Source organism: Hydra vulgaris, chromosome 05, assembly GCF_038396675.1.
Source record: "Hydra vulgaris chromosome 05, alternate assembly HydraT2T_AEP".
NCBI lineage: Eukaryota > Metazoa > Cnidaria > Hydrozoa > Anthoathecata > Hydridae > Hydra > Hydra vulgaris.
This window is the reverse complement of record NC_088924.1, coordinates 24,424,702-24,444,930: the sequence shown is the minus strand read 5'-3', so window position 1 is coordinate 24,444,930 and position 20,229 is coordinate 24,424,702. Positions and strand designations below refer to the sequence as shown.

General features: G+C 27.0%; 2 protein-coding genes across 2 annotated transcripts in view; both read left to right on the top strand.

Moving 5' to 3' along the window:
• The first annotated feature begins 214 nt into the window (after positions 1–214).
• On the top strand, positions 215–908 carry LOC136080279 (uncharacterized). The gene is made up of 2 exons (XM_065796894.1): positions 215–534; positions 653–908. Exons 1-2 carry the CDS (start codon positions 215–217, stop codon positions 906–908), a joined length of 576 nt encoding a protein of 191 aa, XP_065652966.1.
• Positions 909–18,281: 17,373 nt separating this feature from the next.
• Positions 18,282–20,229, top strand: part of LOC136080706 (uncharacterized) — a 172,441-nt gene continuing 170,493 nt past the window's right edge. Inside the window, exon 1 of the mRNA XM_065797696.1 lies at positions 18,282–18,522. Within this exon, the coding sequence (XP_065653768.1) occupies positions 18,451–18,522 (72 nt within the window). The 5' untranslated portion in view covers positions 18,282–18,450. The remainder of the gene's footprint in view (positions 18,523–20,229) is intronic.

Genomic DNA, 20,229 nt, shown 5'->3' with positions numbered 1-20,229 from the left:
AATTCTGTGCTTAGTCCATTATTGTTCTTGTTATATATTAATGATTTACCATCTAAAATTAATAACAAAAGCAAACTTTATGCAGATGATAACAAAATTATTGCTGTAGTCAACAACCAGGTAAACTCAAAAAGTTTGCAAGACGACATTAATAATCTAACTGAATGGTCTGACAAATGGATGATAAACTTCAACATGAAAAAAATGTAAAATCATGCATTTTGGAAAACATAATAAGAATTTTGAGTATTGCATAAAAGATTCAAAACTACATTCAACAACTCATGAAAAAGACATTGGAGTGTTAATTTCAAATACTATGAAGTGGAATCAACATGTAAATATGGTTGTAAATAAAGCAAATAGTCGATTAGGTCTACTAAGCAAATCATTTACTTACAAAGACAAAAACACAATGAAGATTTTGTATTGCACTTTTGTAGGATCTATTCTTGAATATGCATCACCAATAGAGAACCCTTATAATAAAAATGACATACATAAGTTAGAAATTGTTCAACAACGAGCAACTAAGTTGATTCCAGAGTTAAGGCCTACCCTTTGAAGAGAGGTTAAAAATACTACAGCTGACTTCTTTAAAAACCAGAAGAATAAGTTATGATTTAATTCAATAATATAAAATTTTTCATAGTTTTGACAAAGTGTTTTGGTATCAACAACCAAAAACAGCAATTTCTATTTCAGCAAATGATCCAGCTGCAAATATTAGAGGGCATAAAGCACGTGTAGATTTTGAGCAAATAAAAAGAAACAGACCAAGGAAAAATTTTCTGACAAATAGTGTTGCAAAATGGTTGAATAAACTACCAGAAGAGATCATTTCCGCAAAAAGTGTGAAAATCCTTAAGAGAAAGCTTGATAAACATATGGATATTTTGAAACTCTGATCTCTGTGATTATTATAAAACTGCAATTTAGCATAGGCTCATAATAGATTCAACATGACGTTGAATCTCAAGGAGCATAAATAAATACATGTAACATTTAACCAGGTAACTAACTTATTTTGCAATTTTGTAGCATTTTTTATGTTTTTTCAGAAATCTGCAGTTCCCTTCCTTTTTATGGTCACAATATCTGTAAACCATATCTTCAATAATTTTCTTATCGTAAAACATCTTATTTGATAACCGTTCAGATGTCATTTTCGGCATTTTAAGAGATACTTCATTAAAAATACATGTTTGCTATTTAATAACAATATTCAATAGCCTTCTAGGCTTCCTATTCTCCTTTTAGCTTTTAAAAACGCAAATACATTTGCATTTTCTTTCGCAATTCCTCGAAAATATCTTTTTAATCATTAAGATTTTTAATTATGATAAAATAAGAGCTAATAGTAGCAGCGACAGTGTAGTTGATTTTTCTAATAACAAAATAACCATGTTTGCTTTAATACCTACATTGAATTAATTTCAAATAGCATAAACTTTGATTCATTGGAGAAAAGGACTTTTGACCAATTATTAACTGTCCAACTGAGTTAATTTCTCGCAAATTTTATTCTGGTTCTTAAACTTCTCGCATATATAAGAGGTTTCTTAACTGGAAGGTCACCATGCATATTATTTTGTCGTAATCGACGTTTAGTTGAATCAACGCTACAGTTTGTGCCATGAAACTGATGCGTAATTGAATTAAGTTCGACAGCCGTCATGCAAGGATTTTTCTTGCAAAACCATACTAACAATCAGCCTTTTCAGTTGTAACTTTAGCTCTTCCATAGCGAGGCTTGCTTTCAACAATTTTTCGCTGACGAAACCTTTTCATAATGTGACATATTCCTTGAATAGAAACATTGTAAAGTTCAGAAATCCTTTTGTAAGTCATTTTTTTCCCCAGACCTTTTATAATTGATTTCTTTATTTCATTTGAAACTTCCTTTAGCTTTTCCCATGCTTATAAAATATCACGACGTAATTGAATTATAAAACTTATAAAACACAAATAATTTCTCAATTAGTTATATTTCATTGCTTTTGAAATATCTCAAGTTAATTCAAATAATAAATTTCAGAAAAAGTTTGACCTTTTATAATACTTTTTTATCAAAAATCTGATACAATGGCGGGTTATTATACTGTTACTAAACTTTTGCACGGAAGCCTTTTCAACAAAACAATAAAAACTTATTGACCAGTGAGTTTTAAAAATTTTGTGAAATGGATTTTAAATTGTTATAATATAGAGCACATTCGGTAAAAATTTTCAGGTTATTTGAGAAAGTTTGTGAAAAGTTATGCGTTAAAAACTGAAAAAAAGTTAGATGTTTCTTAACTTTTGCACTCTACTGTATAACCCAAGATTGATTCAATATGTTTGAATCAACATTAATACAATGTATACAACCCAACGTTGAGAGTGAAAAACTATATATATGTATATATATATATATAAATATGTATATATTTACATATATATATATATATATTCATATATATATATATATATATATATATATATATATATATATATACATATGTATATATATATATATATGTATAAATATATGTACACACATATATATATATATATATATATATATATATATATATATATATATATATATATATATATATATATAAATATATATGTACAGTGGTGGCTCAAAAAATTAGAGCCACCCAACATTTTTACAAATTTTCATATTCTGAAGCTGACTTTCCCTATATTTTGTAATGAGTTAGATTTACAACTATTTATTTTGGGAATATAGGATATTAATAATAGTAAATGACAAAAATATAAAAGTGTAACGTATGTTTAGGAAAAAGAAATAAGATATACAAAATATTGTACACAAAATCACTAATACTTAGTGTGGCCACCTTTTGCAGCAATTACGGCTTCAACTCTTCTGGTCATACTTTTAATGAGGTTTTGACAATTTTTTTTAATTTCCTCGCTGTGGTGCCAAACATTTATTAATTTTTCAATCAAATCTCTTTTATTTGTTTTAAGATTTTTACTTATATCCCTCTTTAACAATTCCCATAAATTTTTTATGGGATTTAGGTCGGGCGAGTTTTCTGGCCAGGGTAATACAAAGATTTTTTTAGCCTCTAGAAACTTTGTTACAGTTTTTTCCTTATGGCATGGAGCAGAGTCGTGCTGGAAAGTAAAGTTCCTATTCGGATACCACTCCATCGCTTGAGGAATCATTCTTTCCTTTAAGACTTGGATGTACTGGTCCTGCCGCATTGTATTTTTTAAATTGTATAACCTTCCAGTACCCTGGCTACTAATGACTGACCAGACCATAATTTTTAGCGGGTGCTTCACCCTCTCCACAAGACAATCTTCATTGAACATTTCACCTGTCCTTCTTCGGACGAAGTTAGTTTTATCCATTGGAATTTCCAATGGGGATTCATCTGAGAAGCAAACCTAAAATATTCAAAATTTGGTTAATATTTTTGATGAAATACTTATATTCTTTTTTTTAATATGGTATTCGTTTAAATTTAATGTGTTTATGAAGAGAAACTGAGTACTTACTCTTTCCCAATCATCAGTGGTAAAATGGCGATGCTTTATAGCCCATTGGAGACGTTTATCCTTCATTGCCTGGGTGAGCCTTGGTTTTTTGGCTGGTCTACAGGCCTTAAACCCCTTCTCCGCCATTCTTCTCCGGAGTGTTGCAAGGGATATTGTTATACCTTCATTGTTTATGATTTCCTTAAGCACTTTTTTCGATTTTCTCCTATTTTCTATCACAATATCCCTTATTTTTCTTTCGGTGCGAGGCGTTGTAATTCGAATTCGTCCACAATTTTTTCTTTTATTCACTTTTAGTGATTGATTATTGTCCAGTTTTCTTTTAATCCTATCGACTGTTGGTCTGGAAACATTCACACACTTGGCAATTTGCCTGCTGGAATGATTTCCACTTGACAAATATCCTTGAGCAAGCCCTACCATAAAAACACCAGTTATTTTAAAAATTAGCAAAATATACCTAAACATGATAAAAAAGTTGTAAAATAATGATAACTTACTTGTAAATAGAATATATAATAAGTGTTGAATAGTAAAATAAACAAATTTTGGTGTAAAAATAAAAAATCAACAAATAAAAACCGCCAGAAACACAACTATCGCCCAGCACAACACGTGCTAAAGTGTGACATCTTCTGCAATAATGCAACTAACTTCACTGTAAACCGCTCAATAGTGTTGTCATTGTAAAAATATGTTCAAAACAAAGTAATTAACAATGCGAAATGACAAAAACTGGACATCCGTATGTATTTTAATTAATTTCACAGTCGAAACTCAAATATTGTCTAAATATCGAGGTGGCTCTAATTTTTTGAGCCACCACTGTATATATAACTTTAAAATATAACAACAAAATCTAATTCCTATAAACATTAAACGCAACATTGAGCCAACGTAAAAACCATGCTGTTTGAACTAAAAAATACAAATTTGAATCAACGTAAAATAATACAATTTGCCAAGTTAAAATCCAACATTGTGTCAACGTTAGTTTTTTGTTATTGTTGACGTTGCATTTGTAACCAAAATAATATTAAAAAAACAATGGCGACTGATATTGTGTCTGTATAACTCACAGCATTGTTATAACTTTTTACCGACGTATCAGTGCTGGCTGGGAATTGCCCAGTTGTCCAGTGCAATTGGGTAGAATCTGGACCCAACTAGGTAAAATGCTGGAATCTATCTGGTTATCCCACATGATTCCAATTGTGATTTTGTAAGCGGGATCCAACTGGGTCCCATCTGGAATTTGTTTAACTTTTTAACGGGAAACCCCATATTAAAGACAGATATTTTTCCGTTTAGCGCGCGTTTTCACCATTACTAAAAATTTGTTCAGGCAGATTCGAGACTTTTTTTTTCGTTTAAGTATAGCAAATTTTATTTAACAATAAAATCTTATGGAACTTTTTTTATTAAGTTTGCTGTAGAGGCAATATTTGTATTAGGCAAAAACTTATAATTAGTAAAAATCAGGTTAAAAAGCAGATTTGAATTTCATAATATTTTAATAATATTATGAAATATTAATATCATAATATGCAACAAAAATCTTTTTTTATACAATAAATTGATTCAAAACCGTTCGATAATAAATTAGTTCTGCCTCGTTAGTTCTCTTTTTACGCTACAATGATCGCATCACAATATTCTGCTTTAACTCATATGATTTTGCTTATTTAACGCTTTCATCCCCTTTTACACTAATTTTATTAAGTAAGATTAAAGGTTTGAATAATATCATAAATAAATAACATAATACCATATAAACTTGCAAAGAAGTGTAGATTAAAAGTATTTATTGATAACATTATTTTGGACATACAATTTGTTACCATAGTTTGTTGTTACGCATCAATCACCTCAAAGCAACTTTTAGCCATAATATCTTTTTAGTGCAATGTAGTTGTAACAACGATGATCAGATTTTTAAAGTATTGCTCTTTCGAAGTAAGAAGCATCAATACTTATTTCTTTAGCCTCATTTTCTTTGCAACAAAGCAATTGTCGGTTTAACAAAAATAAAACAATTTTTTTTTTGTTTAGCAAAAACAAAATAAAAGTATTATTATTGAATACTTTGTCTTTTCAATATATTTTCCATTATTATTCCATAGTCAATTCAGTTAGAGTATAAATATTAGAACAATATTTATATAGGCGCGAGTTCTTATAAATTATTATTATAAAGTAAAAATAAAACCGTTTGCATTGCTGGCTGGGTTGTAACTGAAGAAGCATCATAATTTTTGTTATTGAGGTTTCAGTTGTCCAGTATTTATTTTTGTATTTGTTATTTTTTGATAATAAAGTTTTTGTTAAAGAGGTTTAATATTATTTGTATTTTCTTTTTAAAGTTGCTTTGAGGTGATTAACTGTTACAACAACCTTGGGTAATAAATTTTCTTAATATATTGCAAACTGCATGGTATGTCCTAAATAATGTTATTAATAAATACTTTTAATTTACCTTTTGTGCAAGTTTATATGCTACTATGTTATTTATTTATGATATTATTCAAATCTTTATTCTTTCTTTAAAAAATTAGTGTAAAAGCGGATGAAAGCACTGAAGAAGCAAAATAATACAAGCTAAAGCTGAATATTGTCATGCGATCATGGTGGCGTAAAGAGAGAACTAATGAGGCAGAATGAAACTATTTTCTCACTGTTTTGAATCAAGTTATTGTATCAGAAAAGACATATATAAAGAGGTTTTAAAGATTGAAGCATTGATCAATAAAACTAAAAACATTATGATTAGCTGTTGTTAACGCCCACTTACTGGTAAAATTAAAAGTTTTGGTCATTTTTACATGATGATGTTATAAATAAAAGCAATTAAAGAAACTACTATACACATTAGGTGATTTGAATTTAGATTGCATTGAGTATCACATCAAAAAAGACATTAATAAGTTTTATAATGGCCTAATTGAAATAGAGCAGTTTCTCTAATAAACAAACCAACTAGAATTACTCAAACAACAGTTTTCTTAATTGATAACATTATAACCAACGATAATTTTAATAATTCGCTTTAAAAAAGCTTTATTATAAATGACATATTTGACCATTACCCTATTTTCTTTTCAATAGATGTTTGTGCGATTGTTTTATATAATGAAGCAAAATCATTTTAAAAACAAATTTTTCATTAAAAAAACCAAGAATCTTTTAAATATCAACCTTCTTTAGTTAGTTGGGACAGTATTAACTTTTCGGAAGATATTAATTAAATATACAAATTTTTTTAAATATATTTTATGAAATTTATGACGTCAAATATTCCAAAGAAACAATAAATTACAAACTTAAAAAAAGTAAATCGCCATGGATTACTAAGGTTATTCTAAAATCTTCTTAAATTAAACAAAAACTTTATTTCAAATATTTCAAATCAAAAATAACTGAGAGTAAGATCATTTATAAAAATTACGTAAGACTACTCAAACGCCTAAGGAGAAATTCAAAAACAATATTCTACACTAATTTACTTAAAAAATAAAAATTAAACTCAAAACGCACTTGGCAACTAATAAACAAAAAAACTGGTAACACAAAAAAAATGCCCAATCATTGCCCTCAGTTATTAAAGTAAATCATAATTTTTTTCGTGATCAAAAAACAATTGCTTACGAATTTAATAAATGTTTTGTATCAGTAGGACCAAACCTAGCCGAAAAAATTCCAAACCCTAAAAATTTAATAAAGGCAACAATGACCCTCTAAACTCGTATCTAAATATTTTTGATTTGTCTTTTGAAGAGTTTGAAAGTGCTTTTAAACTGTTAAAGTCAAATGAAGCATTTGGTCCAGATGTTTTCAATGGGAATGGTATTATAAACTGTTTTGACGTTTTTAAAGACATACTTTTCCATAATACTCTTTTAATCAGAGAGTTTTTCCTGATGATTAAAAAATAGCAAAATTATTCCCATATCTAAATAAGGAGAAAAAAGTAATTTAAAATACTATTGCCCAATTTCTATCCTCTCTGTTTTTTTCTGAAATTTTAGAAAGATTTTTGTACAACAGAATATACAATCACCTTTTATTAAACAAATTATTATATAACATGCAATATGGATTTGAAAAAAATAAATTAACAAAGCATGTTATTATTTACCTTACAAGAAGTATATCAGGCACAATTAACAATTCTAAATCTGTATTGGGAACACTTATCGATTTAGCGAAAGCGTTTGATAACATTGATCATAAAATTCTTGCTAAAAAATCAAAACATTATGGTATAACAGACAATGTTTTAAAATGATTAAAAAGTTATTTAACTACTTGTAAACAATTTGTTTAGACCAAACAAACATTTTCATCAAATTTGTTTAATATTACATGCTGAGTTCCTCAAGGATCCATATTATGACCTCTTCTTTTTCTTATTTATATTAATAGTCTAAAAAAAGCCTCGGATTTAATAACAATTATGTTTACTGATGACACTAGTTTATTTATGTCACAAAAAAGCATTCCTACTTTAATTCATTACGTGAACATCGAGTTAATCAAAATATCTTCCTGGTTTAAGGCTAACAAATTATATCTTAAAAATGATGTAAATAAACTGATTCCTTTCCATCCTCTTATCAAAAAACATAAACAGCCACATAACATGTCTCATTTTGTTATTAACAGTATACAAATTAAACAAGAAACAGTAACCAATTTTTGTGAAAAAGTCACATTAAAAACTTATCAAGTAAATTTTCAATAATTCTTACAATCTACTGAAGTCAGTTAATGAAGATATATGAAAATTTATTATTTTTTGCTGAATCTTGTGCACTAGGTATTTTTGATAAGTTTGTTACTGGTCCTCTTGGAAAACTTATTGAAAAAACGACAAGATTTTTTAGCATGATTATGTATTTATCTCGTTTAAAAATTTAATTGTCAGATCTTTGCAAAGATGCTTCTTCAATGCTCAACGAAACACGTGTATTTAACCCAAGAAATGTCAAAATACATAAAGATAAACTATATGAAAAACTATTTGAGGATACTGGCAATATAGAATTTGATGTCTTGGTGCAACAGTCATTAGAAATAATTTCCCATGCATTTCTAATATTACTTGAAAGACAAGCAATTGATCAGCTCATAGGCGGTAATTATTGGAACTTAGATGATCAAATTCAAAAGGCTGCTGAAAATGTACCAACGACTAACAAAGCTATAGAAATTAATTTCGCAATCTAATAACGAAAACTAAACCAAATGCCAAAATTCAAACAATTCAAGCATATATTATGCGGACCTAAACAAAACCTAATTATGGCTAGATGCAAAATCAGAGAAAGAGCGTTACAAATTAATTGAAACAGCTAGTCATAGTGTTGAAAAAATGAAATTAATGTCTAAAGAGCAAAAAGTAGAGTTAATTTCTTAGAACTTTTCAATGTTGTGAATAAAACAGCAGCTTAAAGCAGATGCAGAAAAGAAAGCATCACTAAAAAAGCATATATCGTAAATGTGCTTATTTAATTGAAATCACAAGTTTGGCTAACAGTAGAAGAAGCAGGAGATAAATCATCAAAAATTGATAATAATACTTTAAGGAAGCAAGTTATTTAAAGTCAATAACATTTTCACTATTATGTAATTGGGGCAAAATGTTCATTGAAGTTGTTTTTTAAAACCAAAGTTTCTAAAAATAAATGTATTGATTTAAATCCAAGTGAGCTGATGGAGAACTTGGTAACTCATTCGCACATGCATCTTGCCTCCACCAGAACAAAAAAAAATACACTAAAAGAAAAAACCCAATGATTAAGAGACAAAAAAAAGAATTGTTAAGAAAGTTAAAAAGTATAATCACTGAAATTTTTTTTCAGTACTTATTAATTTAAAGTCTTGTGATTTTTATTTCAGATCCTACATTTTTAAGTATAAACAAAAATAAATCTATTATACTTTTTAATAATATCTAAATTTATTATTAACTTTTACTTTCAGGAACATACTAACACTATGATATTCTTTAAAGATTGAAAATGCTCTTCTTCGCAACTAAAGCTGTTTTTTATTGTTTCCACAGACATTTTATTGCTTATGACCCACTAACATATTTTCTTCATTTTCATAAGTGTAAATGAGCATCTTCACTCTAGTAATTTAAAAAAACTCTTATTTTTTATGGCTTTTGTGGAAATTTTATTTTGTTTGGCCCAATTGCCCCAAATGGGGAAACGAGCCCCAAGGTTCTTACATAATTTTAGAACTTATATAGGTTTATATGAGTTTATTCACTCTTATAGTATAAAAAACTGCTTTTTAACAAAAGTTAATTTTTATGCTTTTAACAAAGAAATTGTTACTTTTGTCCCAATTACCCCAAATGGGGGCAACAAATCCTTGCATTCTTATATATTTTTAGGAATTTCATAAATTTATGAATTTGTTTACTCATATAGATTGAAAAGGTTATTGTCTTTTAACTAAAGTTATTATCTATACTTTTAAAGACATTTTGTTGCTCTTAACCCATTTACCCCAAATGGGGAAAACGAGCCCTGCGATGTCAATATAGTTTCTAGATTTTCATAAATTTTTATAAATTAGTTCGCTCTGACAAATAGTAACATAATAAAAAGCTCTTTTTTTCCTTGACTAAAGTTAACTTTTATTACTTTAACCGTGACTTTATTGCTATTGACCCAAATGTTTATACAAATTATATTAATATTATTATTGTTATGTATTTCGCCGATAAGAAAAGTTTACAAGTTTATGCAATACAAATATATAAATACATGGCTGGGGCAAGAAGAAGACAAGTTCTGTCTTATCACCAAGTCCCTTTAAATAAAAATGTCAATAATAAAAATACAAAACAAAGTAACTTGTAAAATAAACGTTAAACAAAGCTTTTGCTTAAGTTTCTTTTTAAATTGTTAAATAGAAGAAGTAGTTTTTAACTCATTATTTAATAGCATGTTCCATAGTTTAGGACCTCTGTTAGCAATTGAGAACTTAGTAACAGAGTAATAGGTTTTAGGTTGAACATAATTGTTTTCTGAAAATCGTGTTGGGTATAGATGATATATTTTTTCCAAAAAAGAGTTAAATAAAATAAGTGCTATTTTTTTATTAACTTTGAACATAAAAATAAGAATATCATAAAGATTTAGTTGAAATACGTTGAGATTATTAAATTTAATGAATAGAGGTTTAGTGTGTGAGAATATCACAAAAACAATTTGTATAATTGAACGCATTCATTCTTTTGTTTAAAAACAATAGCATAAATGTACTTTATTATATGTGCTCAAATGAAAGTCTTCTTGTCGATGTTAATTAAAAAGTATATAAAACTTTTAAATTCGGTGCGAAAAATTCTTAAGACAATCTCCACAAATTTAGGCAACACTTAAGTTGCAATAATTTGGGAACCAGTTATCCGAATTTAAAAAATGAACTAATTTTGAAGTCGTCTATATTTTTCGCATATTTTGGTAATAATTATGGCTAAAGATAGTAAAAAAATCAAACTCATATGAAGCAAATAAAACTAAATTGTATGTTAAACTCATGCAAATCCTTATTTGTTATTTAAACATGCAGTTGTTCAAAATGTCGGTTGTTCGGGACAATTTTTGGCTCACCTTGACGATAAACAAAGCACATTTAAGGAACAAAAAAGAAATAAAAAAATTGGACAGTTTGTTAAATGAATTGAAAAAATATTTATTGTTTTAAAGTAAAAAAACTTAAAAAAGAATCATTTCATTCCAAGGGATTTTTATTTTTCTTTCTACTTTTATTAAAAAGTATGAAGTGGTTTTACATTTAAATATAAAACAAAGAATAATAAAAATATTAGGCTCATATATATTAAATACTTTCGTTTCAAATAAAAGAGGCTTCCAATAAGTATATCGGTCTTTAAAAGATATACCAAGCAAACATGTCAACGTTTGTTAAACTTTAGTAAAAGTAAAAAGTAAAAAAAAAAAGCAGACCCTTGCACAGAGAAGCATTTAAAGTTTTTTCCTCGTAAAACAATTTTTTTTTTAATTTTTTGAAAAAATTGTCTCTTTTTTGTTTTGTTTTTAGTTCTTAAATGTGTTTTGTTCTTGTCAAGGGGAGCAAAATATTGCCAATTCGATCAACCAGGACTTTACTGTGTGTGTGTGTGTGTGTGTGTGTGTGTGTGTGTGTGTCTATATATATATATATATATATATATATATATATATATATATATATATATATATATATAAATATATTTATATATATATATATATATATATAAACTTTATATATATATATATAATTTTTATATATATATTAATATATAAATTATATATGTATATATAAATATATATATAAATTTTATATATATACATATATAAATTTTATATGAATATATAAATATCTATATATATATATATATACATATATATATAAATATATATATATATATATATATATATATATATATATATAAATATGTATATTATATATATATATATATATATATATATATATTATATATATATCTATATATATATATTAATATATATATATATATATATATATATATATATATATATATATATATATATATATATATATATATATATATATAAATATAAATGTATATATATATATATATATATTTATATGTGTATATATATATATATATATATTTATATCTATATATATATAACACCTACTTTTTTTCAGTTTTTAACAAACTTTCTCAAATAACCTAAAATTTTCATCGAATGTGCTCTATATTATAACAATTCAAAATCCGTTTCACAAAATTTTTAAAACTCTCCAGTCAACAAGTTTCTATTGTTTTGTTGAAAAGGCTTCCGTACAAAAGTTTAGAAATAGTATAATAACCCGTAATTGTATCAGGTTTTTGATAACAAAAGTAATATAAAAGGTCAAACTTTTTATGAAATTTGTTATTTTAATTAACTTGAGATATTCTGAAAAGCAATGAAATATAACTAATTGAGAAATTATATGTGAAGTTTTATAATTTATTTACGTAGTGATATTTTAAAAGAACGGGAAAGGCTAAAGGAAGTTTCAAACAAAATAAAGAAATTAATTATAAATGCTGTAAGGAAAAAAATGACTTACAAATTGATTTCTGAATTTTACAATGTTTCTACAATCCAGGCATGTCACATTATTAAAATGTTTTGTCAGCAAAAAAATTATTGAAAGCAAGCCTCGCTCTGGAAGAGATAAAGTTACAACTGAATAGGCTGATAGATTATTAGTATGATTTTGCAAGAAAAATCCTTGCATGACGGCTGTTGAACTTAATTCAATTACGCATCTGTTTCATGGCACAAGCTGTAGCGTTGTTACAACTAAACGTCGATTACGACAAAATAATCTGTGTCTGACCTTCTTGTTAAGAAACCTCTTATATCTGCTAGAAGTTTAAGAAATAGAATAAAATTTGCAAGAAATCATCTCAGCTGGACAGGTAATAATTGGGCATAAGTCCTTTTCTCCGAATAATCAAAGTTTTTGCTATTTAGAAGTGACGGAATTAGATATGTCAGACATCCAATAGGAGACAGATTCAATCCAAAATATCAGTGACCTACTGTTAAATATGGAAAAGGAGTTGTTATGGTTTGGGGGTGTTTTAGTCGTGACAACCTGGGTCCCATTCATCGCATAGAAGGTATTATGGATCAGAGAGTTTATTTAGTTATAATGAAGAACTTTATGGTACCCCATGCAAAGAACAAAACGAATCCCAATTGGATCTTTCAACAAGATAATGACCTAAAACATTTTGCCATATCAGTTAAGGAATATTTTCAATCAAAAAAAGTCAACGTTCTTGAATGAGTTTTACAGAGACCAGATCTTAATCCCAATGAGCATCTTTGGGAGTACATTGACAGGCAATTAGTTGGTAGAAAACCAACCAACAAAGACAATTTATTTGGTTTGATTAAAGAATGTTGGTATTATTTTCCTCAGGATGTTCTCATTAATTTAGTTGATTCGATGCCTCGTTGCTGTGATGCTGTTTTAAAGGCAAATGGATATGCTACCAAATACTAACGTTTTTATTGAAACTATTTTGATAATAAATTGTAAATTTTGAAAATTTTAGTAAATATTTCAGCTTTATAGAAATAAATAATACTCCAAATTCAGCTGTTTCTAAACTTTTGCACAGAAGCCTTTTCAAAGAAACGATAAAAATTATTTGACCGGTGAGTTTTAAAAATATTGTGAAATGGATTTTGAATTGTTATAATATAGAACACATTCGATAAAAATTTCAGGTGACTTGAGAAAAATTTGTGTAAAGTTTGTGAAAAGTTATGCGTTAAAAACTGAAAAAAGTGGTGTTTCTAAACTTTTTGCACGCTACTGTATATTGAGTTAACTTAATTCAACATACATTGAATTAACGTTAGGTTAGTAACATTGGATTAGGCCAATTTTTGATTATTAAATTTAAAAAAAAAAATTATATTTAAATAATTAAAAAGTATAGGATGACTAATACAGTCATTATTTCACTTTTAATATAAATGGAAAAATAGAAAAAAAAAAAAAATTTAAATATAAATATTTTGCAGGTAAAAACTATTAGTAAAAAAAATAATAAAAGTAAAATAAAATTAACACATTAGATTTAAATGAAACAAGAATCAATTTATTATAAAAAGATATTCATATGTTTTAGTTAGTAAATATATGTTATATAGGCACGTTGCTGAGGTGCAGGTTTTCAATCCTGAATGTAAAAAATCACATGTATATAATTCTTGTTCATGCCGGAATTTTATTAATAGTTCTGGCAAATCCGATTTCGGCCGTGATTCAAAATTTTAATTTATGTACACCCTCAATTTTTGTATCATTTTGTTAACAAATGCAACGTCGTCAGCAACCTAAAATCAACGTTGGCTCAACGTTGTATTATATGTTATCGAAACGTTAAATGTTATATATACTTCATTCTTTTACAACGAATAAACATTGTTGATAAATTTTATTGATACTTATATAGCTGGCTTGATATTTTGTTTTATAAGAAAGAGAAAAATAAATTAGCAAAATATATTTCCAAATATCCAAATGTATTTGTAAGTATTTGGATGAAAAATAATTCTTTGAAATTATACAATTACATATATATATATATGTACACATATTTTTTAAGTACATATATTTATGTACATATATTTACAAATACATATATTTATTTATATTTATACATATATGTATATATTTGTAAATCTTTCTCGATGCAAACATTAATTCATACAATTTAGACCAATATTGCTTTATAAATATTATATAAGCGTTACTCCATACACCCTGGATCAATGTATATTTGGATCAATGTATGTATTAATACACATTTGGTCAACGTTGATCCATACACATTGGATCATTAGATTAAAGTTGGATTTAAATTAGAAAAACAACCAACTTTTACATACGTTTGACCAACTTAATTTTGTTCAGTATTTTTGATAACGTCGTTAGTAAGGTTTTAAATAATATAAATAAAATATCACAAATATTAGATCGACGTTGTTCTTTCATCGGAAAAAAAAGCCGACGTTTGCGATGTGTTTACACATCGTTGGCCCAAACAAGTTGGCCCAACATAGAAGTGTTTTTGGGTAAGCCTTTTATTTATATTATTGTTAAAAACATTATATCAGATAAACGTTGGATTATGCATCTGAAAAAACAGCTAACGTTTGCAATGGTTTTACACACGTCAGGTCAATGTGTGCTAGTTTGTTTGTTGTTGAGCAGCAATCAAATGTATGTTTTTTTTTTTTTTTCGTTACTGTTCATTGTAGAAGGCCTGTACTATTTTCTTAATGACAACATCCCTGTGTACCCCTGTGCTATTTTCTTAATGACAACAATCTGCTTTGAGATAATTGGCGTTTGTTGTTGTGCTGATGTTAATATTAAATTGTCTTATTATCTTTGTTTTAATGGGCGCATATCTCAATTGACAATAACTTTCTATCCATTTTGAAGTTTTTTGATTTAAATTTGGGTCAATATTTTTGACTTAAAACCATATTTTTCGATGAAATTTATATTTCTACTGCAAACGGAATTGATACTATTTTATATTAGATTCTTATAGCAAGCGCGAGAGTCACCCAATTATTATTTTGGTCAGCATATTAATTAACTCCTCTTCCGTCACTTAGTAAAGATAAACTTTAATGCTTTCGTTCAGCTTGTTCTACTGTAATTCATGCCCATAAATTGGACAAGTTGAATCTGGTTGTAATAGAAGTAGATGTAAAAAAATTTGGTCAAATAAATGTTGACACGGACTTAAATTGATAACAGACTTTCGGGTCATAGTTTTTCGGGTCAAATTTTAGTTCCATTATTATTACTGAAGCAAAAGTGTATGCAAATATCTAACTTTTATAAACTTCAAATTATGTAAAGTTAAAACATTTATCAAAATTTACAGTTTTACTTTCACTTGAAAACTGTATTGCGGAAACATCTCCGTAATTTTGATTTTTAAAATTTATTAACCGTTTTGTAAAGTTTTTTGTTCATTAAATAGTTATATTACTTTTCTCGAACAATTCAACTTAGCGAACGAATTGTCTAGCTCGCAGACTATCTGATGCAAAGCGCCGTGGTTCAAATCTTAAAACTGGCAATTTTTTTTAAAATCTTTTTAGATATTTTAGAAGTGAATATAAGAAAAGTTTGATATTTTATAGAAACTAAACATACACATACATAACATATATAAAGATAAACTATCACAACAATAAGGATGAAATTTTTGAAAATACTGAAAATTTGGAAAATTATTAAAACACTGAGAGAAATTTGTTGCATAAGTAGCTTTATCATTTATCATAACAAAGATAATTATTTTATTAACGTGCTTAGGTAATTAGTCCTAATAAGTTGTAGGTAGTATGAAAAAAAAAAAATGCTCTGAAGCTTAATAAGAAAAAAATTTTATGAGACAGTCCTCCTACTCCAGAAGGTAAAGTTGTCGAGGCTAAAAATAAAAAAAGCCAGTAGATTGCAAAAACATTAAAACTTTATTTCAACAGCTAAAAGTTTTTTTGCCATATTAATTTTTTTGCTATAAATCTATTTGGTCAGATTGAAGTAATTTAAAATGAATTGCGTTAAGGGGCGGATTTGAACTCTCTCATAACGATACTGATGACAGGGAATTAAACCACTAAGCTATCAAAAATTTGGATGTAAAAAAGAAAAACAAAATTTTTGTACATCCCTTATAAGCTCTAAGGACGCAAAAAAGTTTTTTTTTTTTTTTTTACTTTGAACTTTTTTTAAAAGAACTGTTATTCTATCGTTGACTAAAAGATATTGAAATAAATAAGAACAAATATAAAAACGATCGGTTCAGTGAAGACTCTTATTTTACTTGTCCGGACAGCAAGAATGTATAAAAAAAAAAAAGTAAGAAAAAAATTGGTGTGGAATAGACAAACAAAGACTTGTATTTTAAGGAACCGGTCAGCTAGTTTGATAATCTTAACTTGGTTAAAGTTATGATCATGAAGGACATTTATAACAACATAAACTTACATTTTACAACTTATGTATTCTCAATAAAATGCCACGATTTCTTAATTAGAGGTTGTGTTTCTTAATTACATAATACGATTTCTAAATAAAATGTTGTGATCTCAATTGTATACTACAATATCTGAATTATATGTTGTGTTTCTCAATCAAATATACAAAATTCTTAATTACAAGTTGGGTTTCTAAATTACATAAAACGATTTCTAAATTACAAAATTTATGTTCTTAGTTATATCTTAAAAAAATATATTTTAAAAACTGACGCCTTAAAACTTTTACCACCCGGTGTGGAACACTCCCACCACACCTCATAGGTACGACACTAAACAAATAACATTTAACAATATAAGAACCTTTTCACATATAATCTCAGCTATCTAATAACATTTTATTTTCATTTGATGATGTTAGTTTTTACTATTTGGATTTAGATTGAAGTTAGGGTAAGTGTTTACTTTGTACGCAAATTTAAGGACTTTTAGAAGCGAAAGAATAGACTTGTGGAATAATTGTCTTCAGAGTCTATTTATTCATAAGTTAATTAAAATGAGCTGAGATCAAATTGCTTGTAAACCACTCCAATCATTATAACTACGATCATTACAAGAAGCAATATTTCAGCCACCATTATCAGGGCTAACATCTTCTTAACCACCTTTGTCTTAACAACTATCACATAAATCAAGTATCATATACAAGATATATATATATATATATATATATATATATATAAATATCATATAAATCAAATATCATATACAACCATCAAATACATATAACAAATAAAACAACTATTATATAAAACTCTTGGATGCCAGCTTTGGATTATTCATTATCTTTAAATTTAAAAAATGATTAAAACTGATAAAAAATTAATACATAATATGAGTTTACAAAAAGAAAATGAAAGATTATTAAAAATTTAAAAGGAAAAAATTTCAGTTTAACTATATTATTTAAGTTTCCACTTTTTATAGACACATAAAGTGTTAAAAAGATCTATTAATTTTCACAACATTAGTTGCTTCAATTTGAATATCAGTTCAAATATTAAAAAACCTGCACTTGATTTAAAAAAAAAAAAAATTGCTTAGACCACACCAAACCTTTTTGTAGTCAATAATTTAGTTATTTTGATTTATTCATCTAGTTTTGTAATCTAATTTACTTACTCTAGTGAAATAAATTTTTTATATCAAATCGCTTTTATTCATCTTTCATTTCGATGTTTTACATGTTTGAAGCTTTACTGATATATTAGTATAAGATATAATAATAGCTTAAAATGTTTACTCTCCTCGACATTTGAAAAGTTCAAATTAATAAAATTTCACAATGACACAATCAACACAATGTGAAGCAACAAAACATTTTTATAAAAGAATGAAAATTTTTCTCATATTTTTGGTAAGAAATACTTTTAAAAGTTTGTTAAAAAATATATAACGGATAAATTATTTTAAAATTTTGATTTCAAGCTTAGCAATATTGAGCCGAAAACACCAACCCAGTTTTTTTGTGTTAAAGACTTTATTTTTGTTTAAGAACTTACTAGATAAAGGGGACTTTTTTTAGAAGTTTACGATTGCGCCCCTCCACTTCGTAACCCGTGTCGCCCTGCCACACCTTAAATATCCATAACTGTTTAAAAACTATCAAGCAATGGTGAAAATCCACCATGCTATGATTCCACTACGATAGATTCCACTGTATTATCTTATATCTTATCTTGTAATATCAATAGAATATAAACAACTTGATACCATTATTTATACATTAAGTTTCCATAAACAATATGATTTAAGTAGCAAAAAGTTTATTTTACCCTAATTCCATCATGTATAAATTAAATATATATTACCAAAACTTTTCAAGTCTAAGAACTCTGTTGTTGTATTATTACAAATAATAATATTTTTGTTAAGTGCATTAGTAAATCCGCAACAAAATCTCGAATAAAACACTGAGAAAGTTACATTGTGGATCCAAAATCGAATTTCCACGCACAAAATAAAAAACTGTTTTATTTGATGACATTAAAATAGCAACAAGCGCAGTACAAATTATGCCGAGTTAACCCACGGGCACTGTCGTAGCTCCACCTGGGTTATATAAAAAGTAAGGTCACAACAAGGGTTTATGGTTTTTTAACATAAGTTCTACTCCAGTTGTTAATTTGTTAGTACCTCTATATCATTACTGTAAAAGCATAAATATGTAAAAAACGTCAAGCTTTCTTAATGCATAAAGTAATATGACTGCGCGGAATAAGTAGACACACATGTTAACCAAAACAATTACAAAATAACTAATTTTTATTGTTAGTTAACTTTAGGCTTTCTAGTTTGCTTTTTTTCATAAGGATATTTTTACTTTTACGTTAAAAGTAAAAGTTAAGAGTAAAATTAAAAAGTAAAAACTTTAACTTTTTAATATAATTTACATAAGCAGTACAAGCATTAAAATGCAAGAAATTAGAATGAAATGGTTTTATCCCGTAGTAACAAATTGAAACTTTTTTTCATCACAAACACCTTTCCATTATAATAGACAAGTCAAAAATTAGCTTGAAGGAAATCCTATTTGCTGTCGAGTTCACATAGAATAAGAGAATACCGTAGCTGCCAAATCCTTGCATTGCATTTTTCCTTCCAATTATATACACATTTTTTTGATGAAATTGTCCAGTTGTACAAGTTCAGGGAAAATGAAAGGACTTGATCAGCATGATGATTGCAAGAAATTTGTATTGTTTATTACTATTTATTATAATTGTAGCTGTAAATTTACATATAATGTATGCATACAGCAAGGAGGGAAAACACCGCACTGTAGAAAATATAAAATATTGTTACAATTTTTTTCTACAACTAGGAGTCTAGTCTACTTTTGAAAGAAATCAAAGTGTAGTAGAAAAAGTGTAGTTCGTTCCAGTATTTTGCTGAACTATTATACAAATGGTTGTGTCTGGAAGTCATTGTGTCTGGAACTTTTTTTTTAATTTTGAAAGCCATATTTTCATCAATAAAAGTAAATGTCTATTTCAGAAAGCCAAGAATTTGTAGGGACTTAGAAACAGAGACTAGTGAAATAGGTCTATAGTTTTTGGCTAGT